The sequence below is a fragment of the Acipenser ruthenus genome, chromosome 49 (assembly GCF_902713425.1).
Source record: "Acipenser ruthenus chromosome 49, fAciRut3.2 maternal haplotype, whole genome shotgun sequence".
NCBI classification, from domain to species: Eukaryota; Metazoa; Chordata; class Actinopteri; order Acipenseriformes; family Acipenseridae; genus Acipenser; species Acipenser ruthenus.
The window spans coordinates 6,111,091-6,138,310 of record NC_081237.1 but is presented as its reverse complement, the minus strand read 5'-3'; the positions used below and the strand labels follow the sequence as shown (position 1 = coordinate 6,138,310).

At 40.1% G+C, this 27,220-nt stretch overlaps 1 protein-coding gene across 2 annotated transcripts in view; it reads right to left on the bottom strand.

The window, feature by feature from the left end:
* LOC117401423 (rho guanine nucleotide exchange factor 18-like) overlaps positions 1–27,217 on the bottom strand; it is a 47,124-nt gene extending 19,907 nt beyond the window's left edge. The window contains exons 1-12 of one of the 2 annotated variants that reach the window (XM_059014854.1): positions 27,000–27,217; positions 20,517–20,641; positions 19,353–19,858; positions 17,620–17,794; positions 16,562–16,676; positions 16,186–16,243; positions 15,592–15,636; positions 15,332–15,409; positions 14,755–14,860; positions 13,769–13,958; positions 2,823–2,896; positions 1,967–2,030 (exon numbers count right to left, since the gene is read on the bottom strand). In XM_059014854.1, the coding sequence (XP_058870837.1) occupies positions 1,967–2,030; positions 2,823–2,896; positions 13,769–13,958; positions 14,755–14,860; positions 15,332–15,409; positions 15,592–15,636; positions 16,186–16,243; positions 16,562–16,676; positions 17,620–17,794; positions 19,353–19,858; positions 20,517–20,570 (1,465 nt within the window). In that variant the 5' untranslated portion in view covers positions 20,571–20,641; positions 27,000–27,217. Of the gene's footprint in view, positions 1–1,966; positions 2,031–2,822; positions 2,897–13,768; positions 13,959–14,754; positions 14,861–15,331; positions 15,410–15,591; positions 15,637–16,185; positions 16,244–16,561; positions 16,677–17,619; positions 17,795–19,352; positions 19,859–20,516; positions 20,642–24,743; positions 24,842–26,999 lie in introns of those variants that run through there. The other variant, XM_059014853.1, reaches the window with a different exon arrangement.
* Positions 27,218–27,220: the final 3 nt, after the last annotated feature.

Here is a 27,220-nt window from a genome sequence, read left to right as displayed (position 1 = left end):
AGTGTTTAATCAGTATTTCTCTGACAATTCTACACCCTGTTGTGGATCAGTCTGACCAATTAAATTTGGTTTATAGGACAGCTGACCGGACAGGAGACGTGTTGAAAGCAAAAAGTTTTGAATAGCGAATTGAAATTGGCATGTGAACAAACTCTGGCAAGTTGTAGTCTTGGTTTAAAGGGTCTAATATTATTTATTAATAAGTTATAGATAGATGGAGAGATACAGACAGATAGATAGATTAGATAGGAGGAGAGAGAGTCAAATGGTTCTCAACCCTTTTTGAAGCTCTGATCCCAGTAGTTGCAATACTTTATGTTAAAACACAAGGGATACAATGTTAACAGTAACTTATTTGAATAATGTATTTGCCAGCCAACAAAATAAATTGGTTCAGGCCAAGGTACAACCTGGCAGCTGCCTAATGAGTTTTCTTTCTCTTTTCACACAGCAAATGTGCAATAAAACCGACTGTGCCTCTTACGAGAACAATGCTAATGGATTGGAAGCTGCGCAAGTGCCAGTTCATTTTATTCATTTTTAAATGAATAAATACAATGGCATCTGATCTAGGTTCGTGTATGCTACAACTATATGCCAACCTCTGACTATTTACTGGCAATATTACGGTTTCAGCTGGCAACCAGGAATCCCAAATGGATTTTCCTGCCAAAAAATAGAAATTGGAAGTACTTATTTGAAACTAAAATCACTATCTCACCAGCTATTCTTTTTTTTTTAATCCTTCTCTTCTCTTGCCAACTATTTGTCCCTTTTTCTTGGAAAGTACCTGTAATAAATCAGGGATCAGATATGAAAACGCTTAGCGCTGGCAGTTCCCTCTAGCCTCGAAGCAGGAGACAGCTCCACTGCTTCACAGGAAAGGCTGACCCAAAGCTCACATGGGATTCGTATAGGTTTTCTCTGGTTTTATACCTTAACTATTGTTCAGTCGCAGTTCAGAAATAATGCAGCACCTGTCCTGTACGTCTGACCCCTTTCATGATCACCTGAATCATGCAGAGTTTACCCACCCATCTTAATTGCAGTTCAAGTAATAAATGTGTTGGCATATCCGGGCTGTAAGTAAATTTGGCTCACACACTGGTAAGCAGTTGTCAATTAATATTATGTTTTCTATTGTGGAGCGTAAGATTTGACAGTAAAAAAAAAAAGTAATTTCAGCAATGTGATCCTGTTTTAATAAAACAGAAAACAGTCTAGCATTTCAATTTACAGTACTTTGCATTATCTAGATTCCAAATCGCCTGAAAATAAAGATGTATATTCACATTGGCTACCTGAGGACATGAGAAAAATAAACGAAGAGCGTCTGGATAATAAAAGTCAATTATTAAGTGATCTAACCAAAATGTTTAAAAGAGAATTAAACAAAAAAACGTCCCTTTTCTAGCAAAGACTGTTCCAACCTGCGAAACCTTTGATCATATTGCTTTTAACAACCTGCCAATTATATCACCGCCCAGAATGCACTTGCTGTTCTGTCTAGCAGCTTCGAACTTCCATGTGCAAATTGATCCATCCTCACTAACCTATTTCCCCCAGAGCCTGCTTAGAAACTGCAGCTGCTGTCCACCTGCATAACACAAAAGAACCGCCCCGAAAAACTGTTGTATAACTGGAGATGGCAATCAATTACCTAACCACTCAAGTTACATACCAAATCAGCAAACCTACTGATCAAACTTATTAACAGAACATGGAGAAAGCATTGAAACACAGGCGCTTGCAATAAAAGCATCAGGGTTTCACACACACACTGATGAATGCTGACTTGCAGAAACATGCAGTCTTCCCAGCTGAAATCACATCTGCTGTGCCAATAACCCTTACAAATTAGTTTGTGATCAGGTGCAACAGGTGTGCAAGATCGCTACTGTATTGCCAGTAGTTTATGCGACTGTACCCCTCAAAACAACCCTTTGTATTTCAACAACGCACTGACCTTGACTGTGATTGTGTCCTGTGCTCTGCGGAGACCCGGGAGTCGGGTTTCTCAGGGAATCTCTCTGAGAAGAAATAACAACATCAATAACTGAAAGTGTAGTACTTTATCTATTGAGAGAGATTATTTACATCAAAATGCAATACATCTATCCATATATCTACATATAAATGTCAAATGTACTTCTTTAATACTTTAATAGAAAAGTAATACAGTGCTCACCCGTTATAACACTCCTCGTTAGTGTGGAATCGGTTATAACACGGTAGAGTAGTGGCTCCCATTTGCTCCATAATACCATTATAGTAGCCCTTTTACACTCGTTAAGGCGGAACACAAATAGCACGGTCTTGTAACTATGGCTCCCCACTATAGCGTTATAAAGGGTGAGCACTGTATTTTGAACATTGAAACGGTTCAAAGTTTATTTATCAAACATAGATTTTCAGCCCTAGATAAATAGGCTGTGCCCAAACAAATGCTTGGTCTGGACTGTAATTCCTAACAGCACATTATCCCACAGTCTAAGGGGATGTCATATACAATACTAGTGTTAGCAAACACCAGCTCTTATCTTTTCATGCAGCATCCTACCCAACATTGAACAACCACATCAGCTGGTTCTTACATTTTCCCTTTAGCACAGCAAACAAGACTTTGCTTTGTCATTAACCTGATTTTTGGTTTTAACACGGATTACAAAACGTCTATTGGAGCATCCTGTTGATTTGCAATGTCGGCAACTTGCGCTTCCATTACCAATGTTGTTTTAGCATGTTCCGACAAACATGCTGTAAGCAAATCCCAAATGGACACACAAGTGTAACAGTTACATGCCCACAAATGCAGTGCCTACCTTGAGTTTACTGCTGCTGCTGCTGCATTCACCCAGCAGGTTCTTGCAACTCTTGTGGACATTCACGCCGCAGTCTGGAAAAGCAACAGAAAGAACACAGGCTTCACTTATTTCCAGTTTCATTTTTCTGGTTTGGCTTCTAAAGGGTTCTCTCTACAGGGCAGCTCTTGCATAAGAGCACGTGTCAAGCAGATGACTTCTTAGAAAATGAATGGAAAAAATATATATAAACTCCCACTGCTCAGTACGCCTGAATGGTAGAACTCTCAGCAAAAAAAAAAACAAAAAAAAAAACAAGTTAATAAAGTTATTATGATGACATGTCGGTTAAAAATAGTCAAACTGCAGCACACAAAAATGGGAAACTACAGTACTTTACACGAAACATCTTTATATCAGTCTGTTTTATAGAGGAAGAGCATACTGTTCCCTACTTCTAAAAATCACCTTCAGATTTCTTCAGCTACAATGCATAATTTGAGCAGGTCTTAAAAAGCCTAGCAGATAATTTAAAACATCAGCCTTCACAGTAATTAGTCCTCAGGGCTTTTGAGGAAAAGGCTCAGTCTGTGGACAGTGACATTGTGGCAGGACAAGTACATTAAAACTGGGGGCTATAGTAACCACAGACCAAAGATCACTTAAAACACAGTAATGTGACTTCTTGAGCAGTTTCAGTAATGTGACTTCTAACAATAAAGAGGGTTACAGCACAGAGAATGTGATAAATTAAGACTCATAATCTAGATTTTTTTTTTTTCCTTTACATTGAGGAAGATGCAGATGTCTCCTGTTACTTTAATGTGTTGTTGCGTTGTCCTGCTCATTATTGCCTGCACTGCTGAATAAGGTTCACGTGATTAAAACAGCAACAAACAAGCATGCAATTAGTGTCTTGTCTGATTTCCCAGCAAACCCATATCCCCACTGCGGGTTACGTGACTCCCTGTGGAAGATAACAATAAAACACATGAATACCTGCTTATAGTAGCTTGTGTACAGTTTCACCTAGCAATACACTCAACTCAAATAGACTCCCAGTGCAAATGCAGGGTGACAGCTGTGGGTCACAGTGGGGAGAAGAAAACAAAAACTCTGCTTTTAACAATCGTTTCTAATTGAATCTAAAGTGGAGTTATAGGCTACATTTCAAATGTGCAAAATGTGGATTAAAAAGGACCACTGAGAATGTGTCATCACCCAATTTAATTCAGGCCTCCAAAGGTCATCCTAAAGCACACAAATTAGAATAGTTATCTGTGCCTGAACTGCATTGACCCGAATTCCAGTTCGGATCCTGACAATCCAGTTCCACACGAGTTTCAACAACAACAACAAGAAATAACAGTGCTACAGTACTTTATGAACAGCGAGAAATATATGGTAGTTTTTAAGTTATACTTGACATTTCATCATAGCTTTGACAGTCTCCTTAAGCTTGCATGCACAATTCAGATTACATTCGATTTGTTTATTTTTCAAAGACGACAGCAAACAAAGAATGGCTCCATCTTATTAATGAAACCTGCAAGCCACACAAAAAATAATCAAAAAGGCATCAACACCCCGCAAATAATTCATTGTGTTTTACGTTTGTCTATTTCACATATAGGAAAGAGCATGCATGCATGCTTTCTTGAAGCTTGAAATGCTTACAGACTGAATTCTGCCCTTGTACTTTCTTCAGGCATGGTAGAGCATATTATTACATTCCAGCCAAAATGCAAAACCTAAACTTATCAGCAGCTTAATCATGGAGGTAAGAAGGCAAGAAAATCATGTTTTTCTTCTCCCACACCTACACAATTAGCCCCTCCTTTGAAATTAAATGACTTGCTCAGGTTTCAGCATGTTTCGGTGATTAACATTTTGACACACGCCACAAAAAGGAAGCCTAAAAAAAAAAGGCAGGGCACCGACAGAGGCACGCACACAGCGTTATGTTAAAAACCAGTGAAGGACTTCACGTGCTGCTTCGTTGTGGTGCCATTTGTCTCAAAAGGAGGGCTTCCATCCATGAGATTGCAATAAAAAGACGTGCAAGTCCTATAATACTACTGTTGTCCATAATCTGATGTCTTCACTTGCCCCACCACCATACAGAATAAAGTGGTCAAGCAAGTTCACACAGCCACCAAGCCATGTGTTTGTTTTTTTTTTTATTATTATATTGCAAGTTTAAAGCTCAGGTCAGGAAATAATATATACTGTTGTATCCCTCAGAGCAAACCCCTGTTCTAGTTTCTGTTCCATCTTCCTGTATCCAGAAGAGAGACAGAAGCATGCTTCTGCGGGATTATCAGTCATTTTCCATTTAATACTATGGAAGAGCAACAGCCAATCAGTATGGGTAAACAGTTTTAAATTCTAGAAATACTAGAGAATACTAGCAAACTAAGTAAATAAATAAAATTGATTTAAACCAATAAACATGAAGTACTATATACTTATTCTAGCAGATTACATTCTAACCCTAACCAAAGCCTAGAATAGTAGAAAAATACAGCCTACATTAGCAAATACACACACAAACCAGCTAAACTAAACACACTGACTGTAGCACATGCAGTGATGACTAGGCAGCCAAACCCAAGCAACCAGCCTCAAAACACCCCTCCCCTTCTCCACCTAACTCCCCAGAGACCTGCAGTGCAGGCCAACACAATAAGACATCGCTCACTGCGGAGTGTCTGAAGTTCTGTGGAAAACATTTGCACCGATGTATCTCCTTTCAAGCAGCACAGGTTGACTCCCTTCACTTGCAGGAATGAAGTCACAGTGTCTATCACCTGCCTGTCAATCCGTCGCTCCCTTCTCTCAAGTCCACCGCCTATTGTGCCTGAATCTAAAACATCAAATCGGCAGGTAGGGGCATGAACAACAGGTACCCAATCAGGAGAGCCATAAAAATGAACGAGCAGAGTCAAATGAAAAGGGTTACTACTAGACAAACATACTGTGTCTGTATAGTAGTAGTACACTAGTAGTAGGTCTGTTATCAATACATATTAGACTGGAAAGAATGTCTTTATAAAAGGCAACATGATGCAGGACAGGATATGATCAATGGCAGCTTTGGTTTTAAGCAGATTATCAATACTGTACCCTTTAGAAGTACAGTATTGATAATCTACAACACAATCTAAAAATACACATCTTCCTATGAACTCCTTGTGATCATGTTTATCTTGCCTCCTGAACCTACAAACTGCGTGCAATAAGCGTTCGATCAAACTATGCTGTCATCTCATGTACGGTATCAAGCAAGGAAAACAGAATGCTTATTGCAACACGCAGCAAAGAATACAGAAAAAAAAAGAGGCACTTAAACGTTCACTACCTTTAAAAAACATTAGAGGTAAAACTACCGTCTAGCCATTATCATACTTTAAAAACAACATTTTTAAAACGACTCTACAAACTGGGAATGACTTCTCAACTGCACAAATAGACCAGGAAAAAAAAAAAGTAGTTTACATTTTAATTGAGCACTTTTTCATGGTCGAATGGTTTAGTGTGGCATTCCTTTCAAGCGTCCGACATGCTAAGCAGACTGCATACGCACTTTGCTTTAAATGAAGAACAGAGAAATGTTACGTACGTTAACAGCTAATAAATGTGTTCTTGAATAAAGCTGCAGCGATTTGCTGGTTTTAATGGATGTTTGAGCATATCCTCAAGGACAAATCCTATTTAAGGAAGAGTTACTGTATGGTCTCCAACACTTCTGCCTAATTTTACAATGGGTCATTAATGCTGCTGTGCCCCACACTACCATGTTCGATTTTACACCGAAAATATAATTTGGAATGGATGGAAATAAGACTTCTACTGCATAGCAGTTTCAACCATTCCAGGTTTTACTAGGAGCTTGATTAACCACTCAGCTGTGTCTTGTTAAACTCATAGTAAAACCAGGAATGGATCACACTGCTATGCAATCTTATTTCCATCCTTGCTGCACATTCCTGAATAGTTTAGCTTGTTGATTCCTTGTTGACAGCTTGTTTACAACTGTTGTGCAACTGGAGTCTTATATCCACCCCTGTACTGCATAATAAAATTGGATACCATTTCTCTCATATTTTAGGATTAGGCCTATTCATCCTTTTTATTACTACTATTGCTACTTCTATTATATCCTTGAATGAATTACAACTGCTGACCTGACATGAGCACTGACCTCAAAGAAACCGCAACTTCCTGGAGTTTAACACAATCAGACACTAGACTAAAAATACTCACATGCACCGTTGGAGATGGTTGCTTACATTTGTTACATGCAGAGGTAAATAATCATAGCAGCTGCAGTATTTAGATTAATCACTGTAAAGTGCATAAAAATAGGGCTGCTGAGGATTGAACACCACAAATTACACAACCTTGGGTTCAGAGTGTCACACCACTGTACCAAAACACAGGGAAATATCATTATGTAGAGTACTTGACACTGCGGGTATCTTTGGTTTTAAAAAGCTGGAGCTACAGAGAGAGGATTGCTAATGCACAGCCAGCATCATCAACACATGACTGAGAAGGTCAGAGCCTGAAAGCCGTTCCTATTCAATGGCTGTCCTGAGGGTATTTTCCTCTTTAACCCAGACTAACCCAGTTAATTTGTCATTGCTTTCCAGCGTTACAGAAAATCATTAGGACAATGGAGCAGTCCTAACTAAATTTATGGAATTTTAGCTTAGAAAGCAAAACAAAACAAAAAAACACATTTATAAATCTTTTTCACCAAGTGCATACCTGCATTTTTCTACTTTAACACAGCCCTGTACAATTTGAATATTACCTGTTTATTTAGCAGACGCCTTTATCCAGAGACTAAGGTGTGTGAACTATGAATCAGCTGCAGAGTCATTTACAACAACGTCACACGGAAAAGACAGAGCACAAGGAGGTGAAGTGACTTGCTCAGGGTCACACAGTGAGTCAGTGACTGAGCCGGGATTTGAACCGGGGACATCCTGGTTACAAGCCCGTTTCCTTAACCGCTGGACCACACAGCCTCCTGAATCATAAGCCACAACAGGGATATATTGTCCAGGTGATAACCGACAAGCTAGCAGCTGAGGCACTCACTAGGTAAAATTATCACAGAGAACAAAACAACGTGCGATAGCTGCTTAGCAAGCAAAACTGAACGTGAACCATTGGGCACAATCAAGTCAACGCCGTCCTCAAACTGAAAGGAGAAACACATTTAGCCGAAGAGATAAGGCCAGATCATTTCCCCCGAGAATGTCAATAAGGCCTGGTACTTAAGTAAATATCAAATCCAAGGTGCTTTAAGGCTTTTGTAGATCCTTCTGGAGAGAATGAAGCATTTCCCCTTAACCAAAGTGACTGCAAAGGCATTGTCCTTATCTGCAAAATGCAGACTGTGCGTGTTTATCCCTGTGTCACCTGTCTCTTAAATAATCTGACGCCAAGTTTAGAGACAGGTATCGCATAAAACAATCCTTGGATGTATGTGTCAGTCTTACAGGTTACATATACATACAAATAATCAAATACATTAACTTGGTCCTTATGTATTAAGGTACGAGTTGTAAATCTATATAAATGCATTCCCAGAAACCAAATAAAAGAATGCCTGGTATTTATTAAGTGCGCAGGTGTTGTGAGCACCAACTAAACAAAGAAACGTTTCATTTTATTTATTTATTTATTTATTTATTACTATCGTCAAATAAAAAGCATTACAATATTTAAAAAAATCTAAGAAACTACATGAACACTCCAGTTAGTCGGTTCAGTCTGAACAGATTATTAAAACAGTTAAGAACGAAAAAAAAAAAAAGAGTGAAACGGTGAGATTTATTTTTCCAGAATTAGCAGGTTTGTCGATGCAACCTTTTTTTTAATGTTTTAATTTTTTTTGCATTGCTGTGATATACAACCTGTACAGTTTAACTACCTTGACAGCAGCGAGGCCTACATGTCAACAAAACGCCTGGCGTAACTCGCAGGGTCGAGTGATTTCTGTCTTACCTCTATCTCTATCTCTGCGGCACTTTCAGCCAGCGTAGCGTGCGTATCGACAGGGCACCTTCAGATTAATTTAATATTTTGACTCGCTTTCTCCACTCGCAACAGCAGTGCCCGGTACGCGAGTCTCAATACACCGTTAAAACTATTCTCACCCAGTGGTATTTGCAGGAGCCTGTCCCTTTCTCACAAGGAATTGTGGGAACAACCAGTGCCGCTATTAGCATGTAATCTGCATAACACAACATTCCACAGCCTGGCGATGCGGTTTTAAAGAGACAGGCACTCCTTTTCTTTCTCTCAAAACTGCATTCCACGTACAAGCGTGCATTTACAACGTCGCGATGTTACATTCTGCTCAATAATTACCTTCTTTTTTAAAAAAGTTTTTTTTTTTTTAAAGAATTAAGTAAACTATTTAACTACCACACGCCCTGAGCCAGATACGAACCCGGGCCTCTAGGGAAAAAAAGCAAACCCTGGCGCTCCACTCAGTACTCCAATCACTTCTTGACCTTGAAGGTTTTTTTTTTTTTTTTTTTTTGAGTTTCGATCAGGTGATATGCTATCTAGGTTTCCCATAATAAGAACAACATACATTTGACGGAAGATCAGACACTGTTCAAATTGCAACGTATTCACTGGAACAAACTGATAATGCCACATTTATAAGGGAAAAGTGAATCTAAAAACTACGTTTGAAGCTTAAAAAAAAGACATTTCGCAGCTGCGCTTCACATGGATATACACCAGAGGGCAGCAAAGCCATTGAATAACAGTTTTCAATGGCCTTTTCTGCCCTTTGCATTGCTTACATTATTTTTCCACACCGTTCCCCTATTTCAAAACCACTGTTATTTCAGCTGCCTGCCTTCACTGAGTAACACTTCACGGCAGACTGCGATAGCAGCTATTGCTACTGTACTGTAGTATTCATGTGTTCATGCTGTCGGATTACTCAAAAGTGTATCTATATGGTTTCTGTGGTGCATCAGAGTTTTCCGTATAGACAGAGGGTCTTCGATACAGACTGTACTGTCTATGCGTAAACACAATGTCAATAATGGCACTTAAACGCATGTGATATCACTGCATTCCAGTCATGTACTGTACTGTAAATACACCCTCTAATTTTCCTTGCAGAAGAAGGTGTGGAGCACCCAGGCTGTTTAATGTTATATTGAAGTGCGGCACCTCCAAATGCGTGCGGCAAAGTGAATACATCAGCCAGACTTGTTTAATAAGCAATCAGATCCAAACAGCCATACACAATGTTTTCAAACATCGGTGTCTGACTCTTAGATTTATTACTGTTCCTGGGCGATCCTGGGTTTTGTCTCGCCACGCGCTCTGTAAACACATAAAACTTGTTTATGGTAAAGCGTTTAATTTAGATTATATTTGAATGCAATCAAGGGCTGCATATAGATGCATTTAAGTAAATACATGGGGTTTCTGTGCACTGGTTCAGCAAACGAGTTCCCTTTGTTTTATACCGTCTTCCTGAACTACGGAGGGCGTAAGGGAGCGCCACATCTTCCTACACAGCAGTTCAACGCAACAGCTAAAAACGTGTTTCTGTCCTGTATTAGCTCCGTACTATTTCACCACGTTCTCAATCACTGAACCTTTCGTTGCTACTCCATTCTCTTCTCTTTGAGATGCCTCTGGATGTGTTGTGCTAGCGGACTGCCTCTACTGGAGTCCTGTGTGCTAGAGAGATATTCTGTCACTCTGCTTTACTGAAAAACATGACACGTGCAGTGAGGTGCACCAAACAGGGTTTAAAAACTTACTGACAGGTTAGATCGAGTCACTCTCAAATGCAAGTAATGAGCAGAAAGCTACTGAAGCTGTGTCCCAGTGCAGTTGCTGCTATTTGTATAGCTTTATAAGAACTCCTTGGAAATTGGTATGGATCTCTTAACCAAAAAGGTTGGACAGTTCTGGGCTGATGTCTTCATCAGTCTGGCTTACGCTTGCAGACCAACATTGCTGCTCTGTGGTATTATACCTGCAGAGAAGTCAAGAAAGCCTATTGGAAATGAAAAGTTGGAGTAGACAAAAGTTGGAGTAGCAACTCCTAATGGTCGATGACAGACCATGAACCAACCTGCACTACATGTCTTTTGATGTCTCTAAAAACCATCCTACAAAGACTCTCTCTGACAGTTCACTATAATGTGACAGTAATTAGTTTCCATTGGCACGCTACAATGAGTAACTAACTGGGTAACTTAATCTGGGATCAATCAGTTGAAAACTGCACCTGATCTATATTTTTATAACAATTAAATAAACCACCCATTATAATAATTGTGCATGTACTTAGTTAAGTGGTGGAAACGTGAATCATGACTCTCTGGTTCTATAATAGTGCCTTTTACATCTCACCAAACTGATGAGCAATGATGACAATCCAATGTTATTTCATTCTATCCCAGAGTGCATTCTCAGTCAGCTTACACGTTCACCACAGGAATGTTGCAACATTGCCATGGTTATACTAAGCACATACCATTGTTGCACCAACATGTATGTGTCATGTTTTAAATATGCTTTACCATACCGCTCTGGGCTTTACAATGCTTTGCTATGCTTTACCAGACTTTTTGTTAGGATTTTAGGAAGGAGAAATGCACCACATTTATAGCCTTTTAAGTTTGGAGCTTGTAGATAGCCTAGAAAAAAATGTGCTAATGATTATTTGGACTAAACAGCTTTGAGAATTTAGCACAGTGTGTGCTACACAGTATCAGGACCACTGTGCAATATTTGTTCCAATGTATAGTGCTGTTTTTAGCTGGAATTTCCCCATGATCACATTTGAATCAATAGCTCTGTAGTGAGATTTTTCTGCTGTTCCTACTGTTTGTTTCATGTTCTTATAAGAGGCGTACACATCTATCAATGCAAAATAGTTTCCCAACAGAGTTGAGAATTTCCACTTGTTTGTTTGCAGCTGATTCCAGTTTCATTTTTAAGTCTATGCCAGGCTGTGTCAACACAAGGTAGGACTTTGAAGACACAGTTAATGAATTACAAGAAGCAACACGCACTTAAGGAAGTTGGCTGGATTTTCCTCTTTCGCTGTGCTCTGTTGCAATAAATATCTAATCATTTCAACAACGACACAATTAGACTTTTATATTTTGATAGCATGATGCTTCACTGCTGTACACAGGGGAAATCAAATAGAATATTATTAATATTACTGGATACAGTTACTTCCCCTTTAAGATATGCACATAGCACATAATGTATATTAAATTTAATGAGACTCTATCGCTTTTACCCACTCCAGCACTGAAAATGTGTTCTTATATGACCAAGCTCTGAAGTTTTTATTTATACCTTTTCCTCTTTATGCAACATAACATGCAAACCATTGAAAATAAATGAAAGTCATTTACCTTATTTTATACCAACCCCATTTTCATCGGGTCAAGAAAAAAGAACCAAAAGTTGCAATTTAAAAATTTCAAAGTGCATATTTTCATAAATATCTTGCATTCGTTAGAATTGACCTGTCTGACCGCACACTCACTTCCGAACTGACAAACACATGCAGAGAAACTCGTATTGTGTACGTGAGATTAGCTACAGTTCTAAAGCTGTGACCAAGTGTTAATACAAAACAGGAAACTCCTGGTACAGCATGAGCATGCATTAGTACATTGTGAGTGAGAGCTGAGTGGCACCCTCCTGCTCATCTATCCCAGCCAGCATGTTAGTGTGAGGAAGAGCTTATCAGAATAAACCACCTGCAACATGTGCAGGTATAGAATGGGCACAGAATCACAATCTACCTGCATTAGTACTGGAACTGTACCATAGCACAGCACCACCCAGTGGCCAGGTCTAATTCTAATACGCTGTAACCAGCTACGGACTATATATATATATATATATATATATATATATATATATATATATATATATATATATATATATATATATACTGTATAATTACATTATATATAGTATTATGTATTATATTATTAGAAGCTTTTATTTAAAAGAGCCAATGTCCCAACTTTTCGATATGTTTAACATGCCTTTGTCAAGGGAAAGTGTGTTTGAAAACAAAGTGTAGGAACTTATAGGCTTTTGATGCTAAGGTAACTACACTCACTTATTTCTGTTTAAATCTATTAATGTGCTTGTGATGTCTTTTACTACATAGTTCATGATGTAACAATCTGCTATTCCTTTCTATTTAAACCTTCAGGTATCCTCCTGGTATTGAGTCTATTTATCCATGTATTATCCTTTATTCTTCTATATTGTACATTATCTAATTGTATATATATATATACACACAGTATATCTATCTATCTATCTATCTATCTATCTATCTATCTATCTATCTATATATATATATATATATATATATATATATATATATATATATATATATATATATATATATATATATATATATATATATATATATATTGGGCAGCAGTGTGGAGTAGTGGGGCAGCAGTGTGGAGTAGTGGTTAGGGCTCTGGACTCTTGACTGGAGGGTCGTGGGTTCAAATCCTGGTGGGGACACTGCTGCTGTACCCTTGAGCAAGGTACTTTACCTAGATTGCTCCAGTAAAAACCCAACTGTATAAATGGGTAATTGAATGTAAAAATAATGTGATATCTTGTAACAACTGTAAGTCGCCCTGGATAAGGGCGTCAGCTAAGAAATAAATAATAATAATAATAATATTATTATTATTATTATTATTTATTTCTTAGCTGACGCACACTGACACACAGCATTAATTCTGATTAAAGCACTGTTAGGAGGTGCAGTTCTGTGAGGGACAGTGCCCTGAGCCCTGCACACTGACACACAGCACAGTGCAATGCAGGGTGTTCTTGAGTTCTGAAGTTCTGAAGCAGTGATGTGAGCGTTCCGAGCTGTGTGGAAGCCATGCGCCGGTGGTACTCACTCATGCACTGAAGCCCAGGCTTCCTTTGCAGTGTTTTGCTGCACAGCGTGCACGTGGTACAGCTGGAGAACGTGCCCGGCACCAGCTGGTGCCCGTTTCTCATTCGCATCTTTTCTTTTGGCTCTTTTTCCTTCTCTTTCTCCCTTTCCTTTTCTTTTTCCTTTTGCTGCTCTTTTTCTCGATTCTTACCCTGAAAGAAAAAAAAAAAAAATACAGTAATACGACTTACTCCACAGGGCAACAACGCTGTTTCAAATGCTATTCAGCACACTGTACATTACTGCAGATAGTTGTGCAGTTTGATATAATACACAGGATATCCCATTAGTCAGGCATCACAGGCATAATTGTTAATAGTGGTTGTCTCTGTGCTTCTTTCAGGGGTGCAATATCTTTAAGCAAAGAGGAACACAGTCAGATGTGTGGTGCAGATAGTCAAGAGGGTGTGGCCGTCCGATTTAACACAGAACATCCTGATCAGAATGATAGATGATGTTTATGATGCCTGACCTACAGTATGGGACACCCTGTCGTTTAGCATTAGCGCAGTCAACAGTTCAAACAGACTCCCTCCCAGTGATATGAAATAAAAAAGCAAACCATCTGGAAGTTGAACTAAACCAACAATAAACCTCAATGCAGGTCACTGGTTAAACAATTTTTTAATTCCCAAATCCAACTGACCTTTTCTGAAATCAGATCATAATGGCTATGAAACCCCTGGACGGGAGAAGATTTGAATTAACCAGAAAGGTGGGTAACCTCAGCTTTAAAGTATCGTGAGAGTGTCAGCATTTATCAAATAGGTTATAACAAGCATGTTTGGTTTAGGGTCAGGTGGAGGTTTGTAGAACCTCAATGGTTAACCCTTAGGAAACTAAATCAAGCAGAATTCCGACTGAGCGGTTTGGAATTCTGGGTGACAGGTGATGCAGCCGGCTCGTGTGCACTGACTCCTGGGAGCTGGTTTCTGGTTTGTCACCTACCTTGTCTTTCTGAAAGGATCCTGCTACTCTGCTCCTCAGCGAGCTCAGCCTTCGTTTCACTTTGGTTCCTTTCTCCACTTTGTCTGTCTTGTCCTCTTCTTCGTTTCTGATGATAGAAAAGAGCAGGTGGTGTGAGACGTGCTGGCAGGAGCGCCACGCACATACTGAGCCACACCTGCAATAACACAACCCAGCCATCCAGAAGGAATTCACTCTGCCTCAGCAGTTTTAGAGTTTTTTTTCCATGAAAGGAAAGAGCAAGGTAAACTATGGGCCAGATTTATACTAAAAAGCCTCTACCCTGTTTTGGAATTAATAATTCATATTTTACTTGCGCCAGTGAGTTCTTTGTCATTTCTAGATTCATTTCAGAATAAAAATGGATTATTTTGCAAGTAGCAATCATTCTAATCAGTGGGAACTTAAAAAACTCTGTGCAGGTGTGTATTTTTTTGTCTGTGTATATTCGTTAGTTATTAATTACCACCTCAAGACATTACAACAGGAAATGTGTTTTTATCTGATTTTTTGATATGGGAGTTTATTAAAAAAAACATGAATGCAACAAACCACTTACGCATTAGAGAGAAATTCATACCAGGTCAGGTTTTGCGAAGATGATGCTTTTCCTTCTGTCTTCTGCCTCTGCTTTGCTCTACAGAAAAGAGAGACATCAGACAGCCATCCACGAGCAGTGAAACCCATTCACACGGTGTCCCCTTCCCAATACTGCGTGCCATACACATAACACAGTAGCATGCTGATACGAGCAGCTGCACAGACTGCTGGGAATGGGTCACTGCTGGTGGCAATGCGGCAAGCAGCTTGCCTACTTACCCGTGGTAATGCTTTAGTTCTTGCAACACCTGTGTTACCATCAGCCTAAAACAAACGATACAATGAAGCTGAGTGTTCAGCAGGTAATAATGATCACATACATCCACAGCATTCTGTAAACCTGTCCTTTCTAAAGGCTATGCTGCAGCTGTATGAGTCTGGGCTCGTTTGGTTGGCCTGGACTGTACTTGGATGGGGGACCTCTGTGGCAAAGCAGGTGCTGGTGTTGATGACTTTGGAGGGGGCAGTCTCTGGTCCCTGAGTTCAACCAGCATCCAGGCATGAGGTCAGGATTGAGGGCAATTAACTACTACGTCCATCAAGTGTTTAACCAAGGTCCTGTCCACCTCCTGGACATTATAGATCTCAAGGAATTGGGGTGAAATGCTGGGGTCTGCCTGCCCTGAGTGGTTACATCTTTTAACTCCAGTGCTGGCTAAATGGGGCGCTGGTCATCCCGAAAAGATAATTGCATCTCATAGGATCTACCCTGCTTCAATATCTTCATATAATCCTGTACCATTCAAACAAACTGGATTCCAGGCTGGTATACCCGTATTGTAAGTGTAGACCCCACACTCGGACAGTACTTACATGCGATTCTGCTCTTCGGGAGTTGTTTCACTTTCCTCTCTGGCTTTTTGTTCTGTTCCTAAAAAAATATAAAAAAATAGGAATCAGAGAACCTCCTAATGTATTAATTATTATTCCTGTTTTTAATGAAAAATTGAAATATTGTACAATGTTACATAATGTAGACAATCGAAAAACTGAACCATTATTTTAAACCAATATAAAAACCCATAACTTTATAACAGATGTTTAAAAAAAAAAAAAAAAAAAAGAACAAAAAACAATCAATCATTGCTTCACAGCCTTGCTGGGGGTGGACACCTATAGACCCAGAAGTTACACAGAGGTTTATAAAAGGTGCACATAATTCCATTAAAGAAAGACAGTTAACACTGACCTTCAGGAGCTGGAAACCAATCCTCGAGACTTCGAGAGAGACGGACCGTACCAACTTTTTCTGACAAATGCACCACCGACTTTGACCTGAGCCTTTTGCTAGCATCTTCCAGGTCCTAAACCAATAATCAAATACAGATACATAATAATTTAGTACTTTAGAAAAGGTTCTGGTTTTCACATTGCACACAGTTCATTTTTCAGTGAATTGCACACAGTAACTCCAATGACACAGTAACCGCATTGCAGCAACACAATGGCACATGGAATTACAGTGCTGTTATCAATCTGTGAAGTTTATAATTGCATATAAACGGCTGCACTGTAATCAATGACACTCCAAAAAGTACTGTAAAGGATGGGCTGTGTGAAAAAACACAACTTGTGACTAACATTTGGATATCCGTGTCTGCACAGAGAGCTATATTTTTACTTTTCCAAACTCTATGCAACATCTGTGACAACTTCATTATTAAAAAAAAAAAAAAATGACTTGTGCAACTTTGGCCCGGTGTTCCCCAGTCCTGCTACAAAAAAAAAAAAAAGGTTCCTATAATAAAACTTGAGACACCAGACACCAGGCGCTTTCTTTGGCACAGTGCGCTCAGCAGCCGCTCTGCTAAAGATGTCTCAAGCACTGGCACCAAGGCTGAAATTTTAATCCAAACAGAGACTTGCTCCAGTGAACTGCCACAAATCAATTGATTGAGAAGTCCGAAAAGGCGAAAGGCTGCTTCAGAAATCACAGCGCTTCTATGCATACAGAAGTGTTATAACGAAATCATTTGCATTGGCATTGGTAACACAAGGGCAGCTGCAGTGTAGTGTGAGCTGTTGGTAGAATGGAACTACAGGGGTGACACTGGACGCAATATAAACCAAAGCGCACTGGTGCTCAGCACAATGGGACCAGTACTATGCTTCAGCAGCGGGGATGTGCAATATTCGTTCCCCTGCTAGGGTGGTATTATAATCGTATCACAATATCAATGGTATACCATTTGCAGTTGCATTGTAATTATTAACATGGACGAATAAGAATCCTAGTTTAATTAATACCGATCCATCCTTTGGTTTGGGGTTGGGAGACTCCTGCGGGGGATCTTTTTCTTCTGCAGTGTTGATCGGTCCCGCCGGGCCTCCCTCTGGTAAGGTGAAGGACTCTGTCAGCTGAGATGGGTCTGCGTCCCCTTGCTCCCCATCGCTGTCCATGGTAGACGCATCCAGGCTAAACCTTCCAGACAGCAACAGAAGTGGTTACACAGTCAGGCTTATCAGCGATTGAGAATTCTCCCAATGGAAATAATCATTTTTGTTTCTTTTTAACTTTATAAATATTGAAGGTTTGTGCTAAATATGGCAGGGCTGGGGGGTGGGGTTAGAATCCTTCTAATTGGACAAGTGTGAGATGTGGCCAGGCGCTAATTGATTAATTGATTATCAATAAAGCGCTGGCCACATGCTTTAAAAGGAGCTGGAACGCCAGTTCCTTAGTTCAAGCTGGAGGTGACTCGGCTGGGAATCAGGGGTGGGCAAACAAATCAACCAACGACTAGAAATCACTGTCTGTGAGTAGGAATTCGTTTAGGGGATTGCAATCCCACCCCAGTCTCATTGAATGTGTGTCAGGGAGAAGTTCCTGCAGCGGGACCTCCCTTCTAGTGGGAGCCGTGCACGGCTGGTGTTTTGGACAGCTTTTGCTTTTGTTAGCTGCTTTTACCCCCCGGTGTACTTTTGGAAACCTTACAAGAGAAGTATAGTCAGGGATGAGAAAGTTCAGAGTAGAAGTGAAAGCAGAAGATAAGGCAGCTGCTTGCTGGTTTGTTTCCTGTAAAAAGGGTAGAAGGGGGTGGACAGTACCAGTGGTCCCGACTGAAATCAAGGACCAGCGCATCACCCCTTTGAGAAAAGATCATGGTTCGGTCTGCGTGAAATTGTCCCTGTTTAAAAAGCATGGTTTTGAAAGGGCTACATGTTGTTTTAGCATCGTAATGGAGTTCATTCTCAAATGCTGGTGCCATATTATTATATACGACAAGAACATTGTGTTCGGTTAAGCTATTTGCCTCGCTCTAAGCATAATAAATTATTCCATTTATTTACAGATAAAAACCCTGGATGCTAACCGAAGAACATTTCAGTCCTATAGATTGGAGATGAGATGCAGCATCTCAACAGACTTGAAAGAGAGCCTTGACAGACTCCACCGTGTTAATTATAGTCTTGTATTGGTTGGATAGCAGCATGCGCCAGTGCAAATGAATGTGCACCCTAGTCAGAGAATAGTATATATCACATCTGGCTTGATTGCAGATGATCATTCAAGATCAGAAACCTCTAATGTTGTTTACACCAAATTTTCATCAAAACGTGGCAAATATCATTCTTAGACTAGGGGGCTCTTTCCACTATTGCCAGTACTTTCCATTTTCTAAAAGGGACGGTAATGGAAACATACCTTTACTAATGTTGTGGCACAGAAAAAAGACGATGCTAAAGTTAAAGGGTATGTATTTATAATGGCAGGAAATAGGGAGGGTAGAGAGGTCTACGTTATTCTGGAACTAGAAGGTATCTCAGCTCTGCAGTACCTCCCTACAATATCTCCCTTTCCCGTTTAACCCCCAAAAATGCACCAGTAGTTACTGTGGAAGAACAGACAGTCACAGATAGCTACCAGCAAATGTCTAGCTGTTACTATGGTACTAATCAGTATGATATTACTCTATAACTGCATTGTGTATTGCATTTACCTGAGACCTCAAAGCCAATCACTACTTCTTCTCTCTTACCTTTTCCCTGGGTCCACTGGCGATACAGGGTATTCCCAACTGTGTCTCCGTGAGCTAGACAAAGTCCTCAGAAGTATTGGGAATGTCTCAGGCTCAGTGTCTTTATCCACCTTGTCGTCCAAGTCCCCCAGGTATTTAACTGTATTGACGAGAGAGCCATCACCTTGTCTGTCAGCGTGGGCACATAAATCCTGTGTGTCCGTGGTTTGCAGGGGTTCCCTGGTGCCCTTGGAACTCTCTTGATAAGACAAGGAGCCCGGGCAAGAGTTACTGCCGTTATCGTGCTGGAAATAGCGTCCATTGTTCTTCTGTGGCTTGTTGCACGGGCAGCTGTTCACAGACGTGGTCATTTCCTGCATGGCGTTGGTTCCTCCAGTAAGATGGATCTCCAGGTCTTTGAAATATTCTGTCCCCTGAAGGGAGGGGTTTAGCGAGAGAAGGTCCTCGATGCTGCTGTTGAGATCCAGAGTGTGGTCCTCAGAATCTGTATCACCTGAAGAGTCATCCTGTGAAACAAAGTAAATACACTGCTAATGCCAAGCCAGTTCATGTCTGTTTACCATGATAATGTTCTTGTGACAGTATCTTCTTAATTATAAGTCATACAACACATGGAACTGATCCTGTTTATTAGATTACACTATGTAACACAATTTTTGTTCCTGGGTAGTAAGTGTTATTTCCTAATTGCTTATGCCTCAAAAGTATAGAAAAAAAGGGTAGGCCTCAAAAGCACAAACTTTGCTTTTGTCCTGGTCACAAAAGCAAAGTTTGTGGGGAATAATAGCCATTTCTATACTTTTGAGGCATTAGCAATTAGGAAATAACACTTACTACCCAGGAACCAAAAAAATAATAATAATTGTTACACGGTGTTATCTGCGATACACAAACACTAGCTTTCATGAGCCCAAACATCTCTTATTCAGGTGTTGAACGAGTAGCAATGTGGATTGAATTAAGCCTTGTATCTATGAAGTATTTATGGAGTTCAGATACGACAGTTATTTTTATTGCAGTCATTTTTAATTCTCCCCCTCCCCACCGCCACTCAGCCGTCACACCCTAGGCGAAAGACTGTTGGATTGCCCAGTGTGCCAGCTAGCCTGGTTGAGTTTGGTTTTCACAGTGATTCTACATGCTTCCCGTTTTTTTTAAACTTGCCTTTTCCTCAGTCATGCCGAAGAAGACGTCCTCTGCGATGGACGGGGGGGACATGGACTCCGGGGACACACAGCCCGTCCCTGGCACGCTGGAGAACTCGTGGGAGCATGGCTTGCAGTCGGAGGCTGAAGAAAAAAAGGGGTGTCAAAATAGCTTATATCCTGAGGATAGCTCACTGCATCCAATAGAGAAGCTAATACAGTATACATTGAATTTCAGACTTACTGCAGATAGAGTATTTGGCCCTGCTGTTTATGAAATATATTCTTCTGCAGTTTATGTTTAATATTAAAACCCTTATATATATATATATATATATATTATATTTTGTTCAAGTCATGAAAATGTATATTTAAAAAATCCACATGGCAGAAAAATATATATTAAAAAAACTTAATTAAAAGCTATTTTAACATTTTTAGAAAATATATATTTTTAATACGAGTGTGGTGTCAGACAGGCAGCAACATTCCTTACAACAGTTTAACATAGTACAGCAAAGTTTAATAAAGCATAGAAAAAAGGCACTGGCATAGCTAAACATTGTAAAGCCCAGAGAGGTAAAACAAAAAAAAAAACCCATGGCAAAACTACTGCAAAAAAAGCTGAGCAAATTGACAGTAGTACATGTTTATAAGGGATATATATGTGTGTATCATTTAGTAATGATCAGCAGTATACAATATTACAATATACACAGATTTGAGATTCATCTTGCACAGTTGAGTTCTACCTAGAGTTCCATCAATTAAGCTGACATTTGGCAGAGCATGCTCTGTACATTAAAGAATAACAACACACGCTGTGATCAAACAGCCCCTTCAGCGTCTCAGGGGAGACAGAAGTAAGATGAATCAATGTGGTCTTGCACTGAAAGACAGGACCTTTCTGCTTTTAAAAAAAAAAATACAGGCCTCGTAAAACCACTGAGCAAAGAACACACCGCATAAACAAGGACCAGAGACACGGCTGACTTATTGCAAAGACATCAGTTTATTTAAACAACTTGGTTTTCCTATTTTTCAAAAGCGACGTCTGACTACGCTGTACTGAACTCTCCCTGACATACATTGTGTATATGTTCTCCACATTAAGCTCCGTCTGGCAGCCGGACATACACAGATGCCGAATCACCTGACATAGCACAGTAGGAATCTCTTAAATTAGTTTGGACTCATGTCAGAAAGTCTACAGCTCTAAGGCTAACACTTGTTATTGATTTCCTGTGGGGATAGTGGCTTTTTTGTTATAGTTCTAGGTGACATGTTTGCAAGCAGTGTTCTCTACAGACGAACTTCAAGCAAATAAATAAAGTGCAAGAAAACTAGATGAGAAATATCACCTGCTGACTGGTATGCAGCTAGCATGCCACAACTCACCCCAATACCCAAAAGAACTTTACAGCCACATCATCAACAGATTTTACTAAGGTGTTACATGCCTTAAAGTTTTAGAAAATGTAATTTAGGATTAGTGCTGTGGTTCGGATTAGGGTTAGTTTGTACCCTGGTTTTGCTTTGCAATGCTTACCGATGTTTTACCATGCTTTCAAAGTTCTTTATTACACTTTGCTATGCTTTTACTGTGGTACACTTTTACAAGGGATACTATGCATTTACCATATCTCTTTGGAATTTACAATGCCTACCACTATGCTTTTACTGTGGTCAACTTTTACCAGGGATCTGTGAGGGGTGTGTGCTGTCACTATTTTTTAACAGGAACTATTGGTTCTTTCCTTGTTTCCAGGGTAATGCAGGCAGTTAGAGTTAGGTGACACTTATGACATATTCACGGCTAACTAAAAAGTCCCTGGGCACTGCAAAGGAAAATGAAATGAAGACAGACTGTATAACGCAGCTCTGTGTTTCACATGGTTTGTAGACCCCCTGAGTAATTAACAGTTTCTAGGAAGGTGGGAACTGCTTGCTTACAAACACAGCTCTGAGTTGTCTAACGTTTGCTTACAAGTCTGGCTGCGGGGTTTCAACAGGGTGGCATTTTCAAAGAAACAATATCCTTTTATGGTCGTCAGCATCAGGGTGATGTAAAGCAACCTTCGATATTCAATTTTGCTTCAGACTGGATGAGACATAACACACCATAACATGTCAATGCTGTCACCGGCGTGCTGTGCCCCTTTTCCTTATCTTTGAAAAGGCGTTTTACTTGAGCATTGACAACCTGCACACATAAGCGTGTCTTAATAACCGAGAGGAATTCCAGCCCTGGCGTTACGTCAGAGTTGGTCTAATCCTAAGGATTAGAGGGTTTTTATAGTTTTGTTCTCTGTGCATGCATGAGCTTCACTTCAGAGCAGCTGACAGTGAGAGCGTTGAGTTCTGTTTTATAAATTGCTAATTGTTTAATAGCCACTCCAAATAACGGCTTGCCCTATTAATCATGGTGCTATGTGGGGGGACCACGCACAAAGAAACTTTTCTTTTAAGTTTTTTTTATAAATACAGGTTTTTATAAAAAAAAGCTCTTCTTTCCCTCTGCATCCAAAAGTGTTTATCTTTGGCACTTGGAGCGAAACTCAGGTCAAAGTGACTCATCAGCTCTGAAGGCTGTTGTGTATAAGTGTTGCCAATGTGTGTGGTTTCAGGCTTGCCCAGAGACTGGCGCAAGCAGCCTCTCAGAGCTTACACAGACACGAGTCTCGAACCTGGGGGGTCTGGTTAAAACAAGGGTAGGGCTCTCCTTTCACTCCCTGTTAGGCTCTCGTGTGTCAACGTCAACGGTTCTTAATTGAGCGCAAAAGTGTTTAGTATTGCACTTTCCCCTTTTAGAATCCTTGTTGCAGTTCTAACATTTGGCCACCTGGTGGCACTGTGTGCTATGCACAAATCTAATTAGAAGTGAATACACATATACAATAGTTAATCCTATAAGCAGAGCTGTGTGTTAACCAGCAGCTTGCAGAAGTTGCAATCCATGGGAAAAACTTCAGAATAGAGCTACATTAATACAATGAAGTCACGCTGTAATTACACATGTTAATTTATTTATTGCATTATTATTATTATTATTTGTTTATTTAGCAGACACCTTTATCCAAGGCGACTTATAGAGACTAGGGTGTGTGAACTATGTATCAGCTACAGAGTCACTTACAATTACGTCTCACCCGAAAGACGGAGCACAAGGAGGTTAAGTGACTTGCTCAGGGTCACACAATGAGTTAGTGGCTGAGGTGGGATTTGAACCGGGGACCTCGTAGTTACATGCCCTTTTCTTTAACCACTTACAATAAGCAACACACATTAATTTTTTTTCTTCTCTGGAAATGTATTTGTTATAAGCTATGTCATAAAAGAAATGTGCAGTTTGCAATGCAATTAACTGGTCTACTATTGTGGCAAGACTGTTTTTATACCAAGCCTAACTTTTACCCTGTCAGGTACACTGAGGTGACAAAACACTGGAGTACAGATTTACGCTGAGCGCATAAACTCACAAAGCCCCCAGTTTTTGCTTCTAAACTAAGTATTAAAGGTGCTCATGCATGCAACGCTGTGAAAGTCTATGCAAATACCAAACCTTTTTTTTCATTTCCTGCTCTGTATCGATTTGCATAGCAATCAGGTGAATTTAATCAGCATACAACAAGATGTAGCCACTGTCTACATGTGACTGGGGATTCAGACTGAATAAACATATCTGAACAAGCTTGCATCACTTCAGTAATTGGAGAATTACAATCGGCTTTGACTGTGGTGCCATTGTCTGTACCAACCCTAGACATTCCTGTCTGTAGCGTGCAAAACTTGCAACCCTCAAAAAAATCTCAATTTCATTACTATTAATAATATGTTTGATTCCAATTCCTTTAAGCTGCTTTTAGCTGAAATGCGTTCGCTGTCAAAAGGTCACTGGTCTTTTATCATATGGACATGAGTCTTAGGCAGCGTTGGCAATTCCTTACGCTTTAACATCTGTTTGAACTATTATTGTACTTGTGTGTGTCACAGATATTGTTTTCACGGGCTGTCGTTTGGGATCATCTTGAAAATGAGGTCGCTGTGTCTCAAGACCTTGAAAAGCACAAGTAATAAACAGGATGGCTGGCAGAAGTACCCCAAAAGCTCTTGTTTAAGAAATTGATCATTTATTTTCCCATCTAAAATTCCTCACGTTCACAAACTCACTTGTAAGCATTCTTTAATGACCTGTTAGAATAACAATTAAAAGACTGAGTAAGAAGCAAGCAACACAAACAAGTACCTCGTTTGAAGGACCACCGCTTCATCCAGAGCTTGGAAAAAGAGGGCCAGGAGTGGTTTAGATGCGAGTCCGCCATCAAAAAATCTGAAGGGGTTTTTTTTTTTTTGTGCTTAGTTCTTGGATGTTGTTAGAGGAAATAAAAGGTAGCTGCAGCCTAGCACTGGAGCAGTCAGGGGGAAGGATTATAAAACATATGATACAATCCCAGAGGCTCCAGAGCAGGGGCTGTAGAGAGAGGCATGGAGCAGAGAGGGAGGGAGGGAGGGAGCAGGGAAGGAGGGAGGGAGGGAGCTGGGAATCTGAAGCCATGGGGGGTTTGTCATGCTGTCAACGCAGCTAACCAGGGGAAATATTTATATTTATGTTTCGTTCACTGCAGGATCTGAATTATTCCCCCCAGTCCCTGTGCAGACAAGAGGTTTGATCTAAGAGTGTTGGTTTATATGTTTGCTTTGGGTAATTGCACTATTATATTAAAATGAGAATTAGATTATTATTTTTTTTAACAAAATGAACATTGCACATCTTTAATTTGAAAGCTCGAATACAAGCAGAGGCCTTTCTGAGTACTTCTATAGATAAATACTGTATCGTTGTATTGAGGGGATTACAGTAAAGGCAAGTTCTCTATATAAAAAGCAAAGCAGTATTATGCTAAAGTACTCAGGTTGACGCAGAGCAGCTTTATCTAATTTGGTAACAAGCCGTGATATGTTTATTTGCTAACTGCGGTAGATTGGCAACCTGATTTGAAAGAACTCTCTGGGTTTTAGAGCAGTTTAATTTTTTTTCCCCACACAGTCTGAATGCAAAATGGCAGCAGCGCGCAGAGGAGTCTTGTTTTATTTCACTGATGTCTTCATTTTGTTACTAGTTCTGTGTGTGCGGAAGCCTCTCTCAGAAATAAGCAACGTATTACAATCCATTTTAAGAAGCACACAGACAACACTGCAGATGTTGCTGCTGCAAGCTAATCGCTTCATGTATTGTGGTTCAAACTCCCTCCGCTGGGCTAGCTGCAAATCAATGAAACCCACCACAAAGGTACCAGGATGCAGTGGCTGTTTATCTATATAACGATGTATTTGAAATTGTATCTCAAATGCAAAAAAAAAATTAAGACCCAACAAAAGACGTTGAGCGCAATTAAAGGGGTAACAAAGCCAATAAGAGGTAAGGAATGGATTTTAAAGCATAGGTTAGCTCTCCTTACATTAATCTTCTGAGTTACTGGTTTCAAATTCAGTTTCAATTCAGTTGGTAACAGCCAGAATAATTCAACTTCCCCAGCAGATCAATTTGGTATATTACTAACCCTCAGACACATATGCCAGCCTGCATAATAGGCTTCTATCAAAGTATTCTCTAAACGGAAGCACAGTTTATTAAAAACACTTGCTGTTTTGTGCTGCCTAACATCACTTTCAAATACTCAGAATTAAACACTTTCACTTTTCAGTTTTACAAAGTGTCTCTCTACTGTCGCAGTGTGAGTTGACAGACATTGCTGTGATTTTGAAACATTTTACAGCTACTTTAAAAGTCTGAGCAACCCCTGGGATCTTAATAACACAATCAACACTAAACCCCTTCTGCTTCAGTGTGCTAGGTATCAGCTCCTGTGCATTCCGCCCACCCATCCTGGGTGTAACCGAGGCATTGAGAGGTAAGGGCAGTGCCCTAAAGGATGCGAGTCAGAGGCTGACCTGGGGTTCAAACCCAACCTCTGCCATCTCTTGATCCTTCACTGCAACTGAAAAACCACACCGCTACCAAAGCTGCAGTACCACCTGTTACCAAATACTGGAGAACCACAAGCCATGAAAATTCTACTCTGCGCCACAAGCATTGTTTGAGAAACAGCTTGTAGTGAACACTGGTTACATTACATCGGTGCAATAATTGTACTGTATAAACTTATCGATATAATCTACAGTAGGCACTGATATTGATCTGATACAGCCGTCTGAAATTGCTTGGTCTTACATAGTTTATATCAAATGGTTTGTATCAGATTGTTTGTATCAGATGGAAATGACGTCACATTAAAATTAGCCGTACTGTTAAATTATTCTGATTTAGCTCAATTTTCTAAAAGCAATTAGACAGGATGCTGTGTAAACTGATTGCCACCCACTCAAGGTTCGAGTAGCCAATAAGCCACCATGTACCCGCTCTGACCTGGGATGGGACGTTTAAATAAAGCACGCCTGGACCTCCTTAAGCACACAACGCAGGGTGTTCAAATGCACTTACCAGCAGTCTTCAGGAACTCTCTCTCAGAAGTGCAGTTCCCCAGGATAAACGAGGGTCCTTTTAAAGAGTACGTTGGAAACGCTGTTGGGTTAACTGGCTCCTGAAACACTTCCGCGACACAAAAACATTTACTGACTTCAAATTTGTGTTCTGCAAGAGCTGGGGGTTGGGGCAGAGCTGACCGCAAGGCTGACACAAGATCCTGCCACTGACTTCCTCTT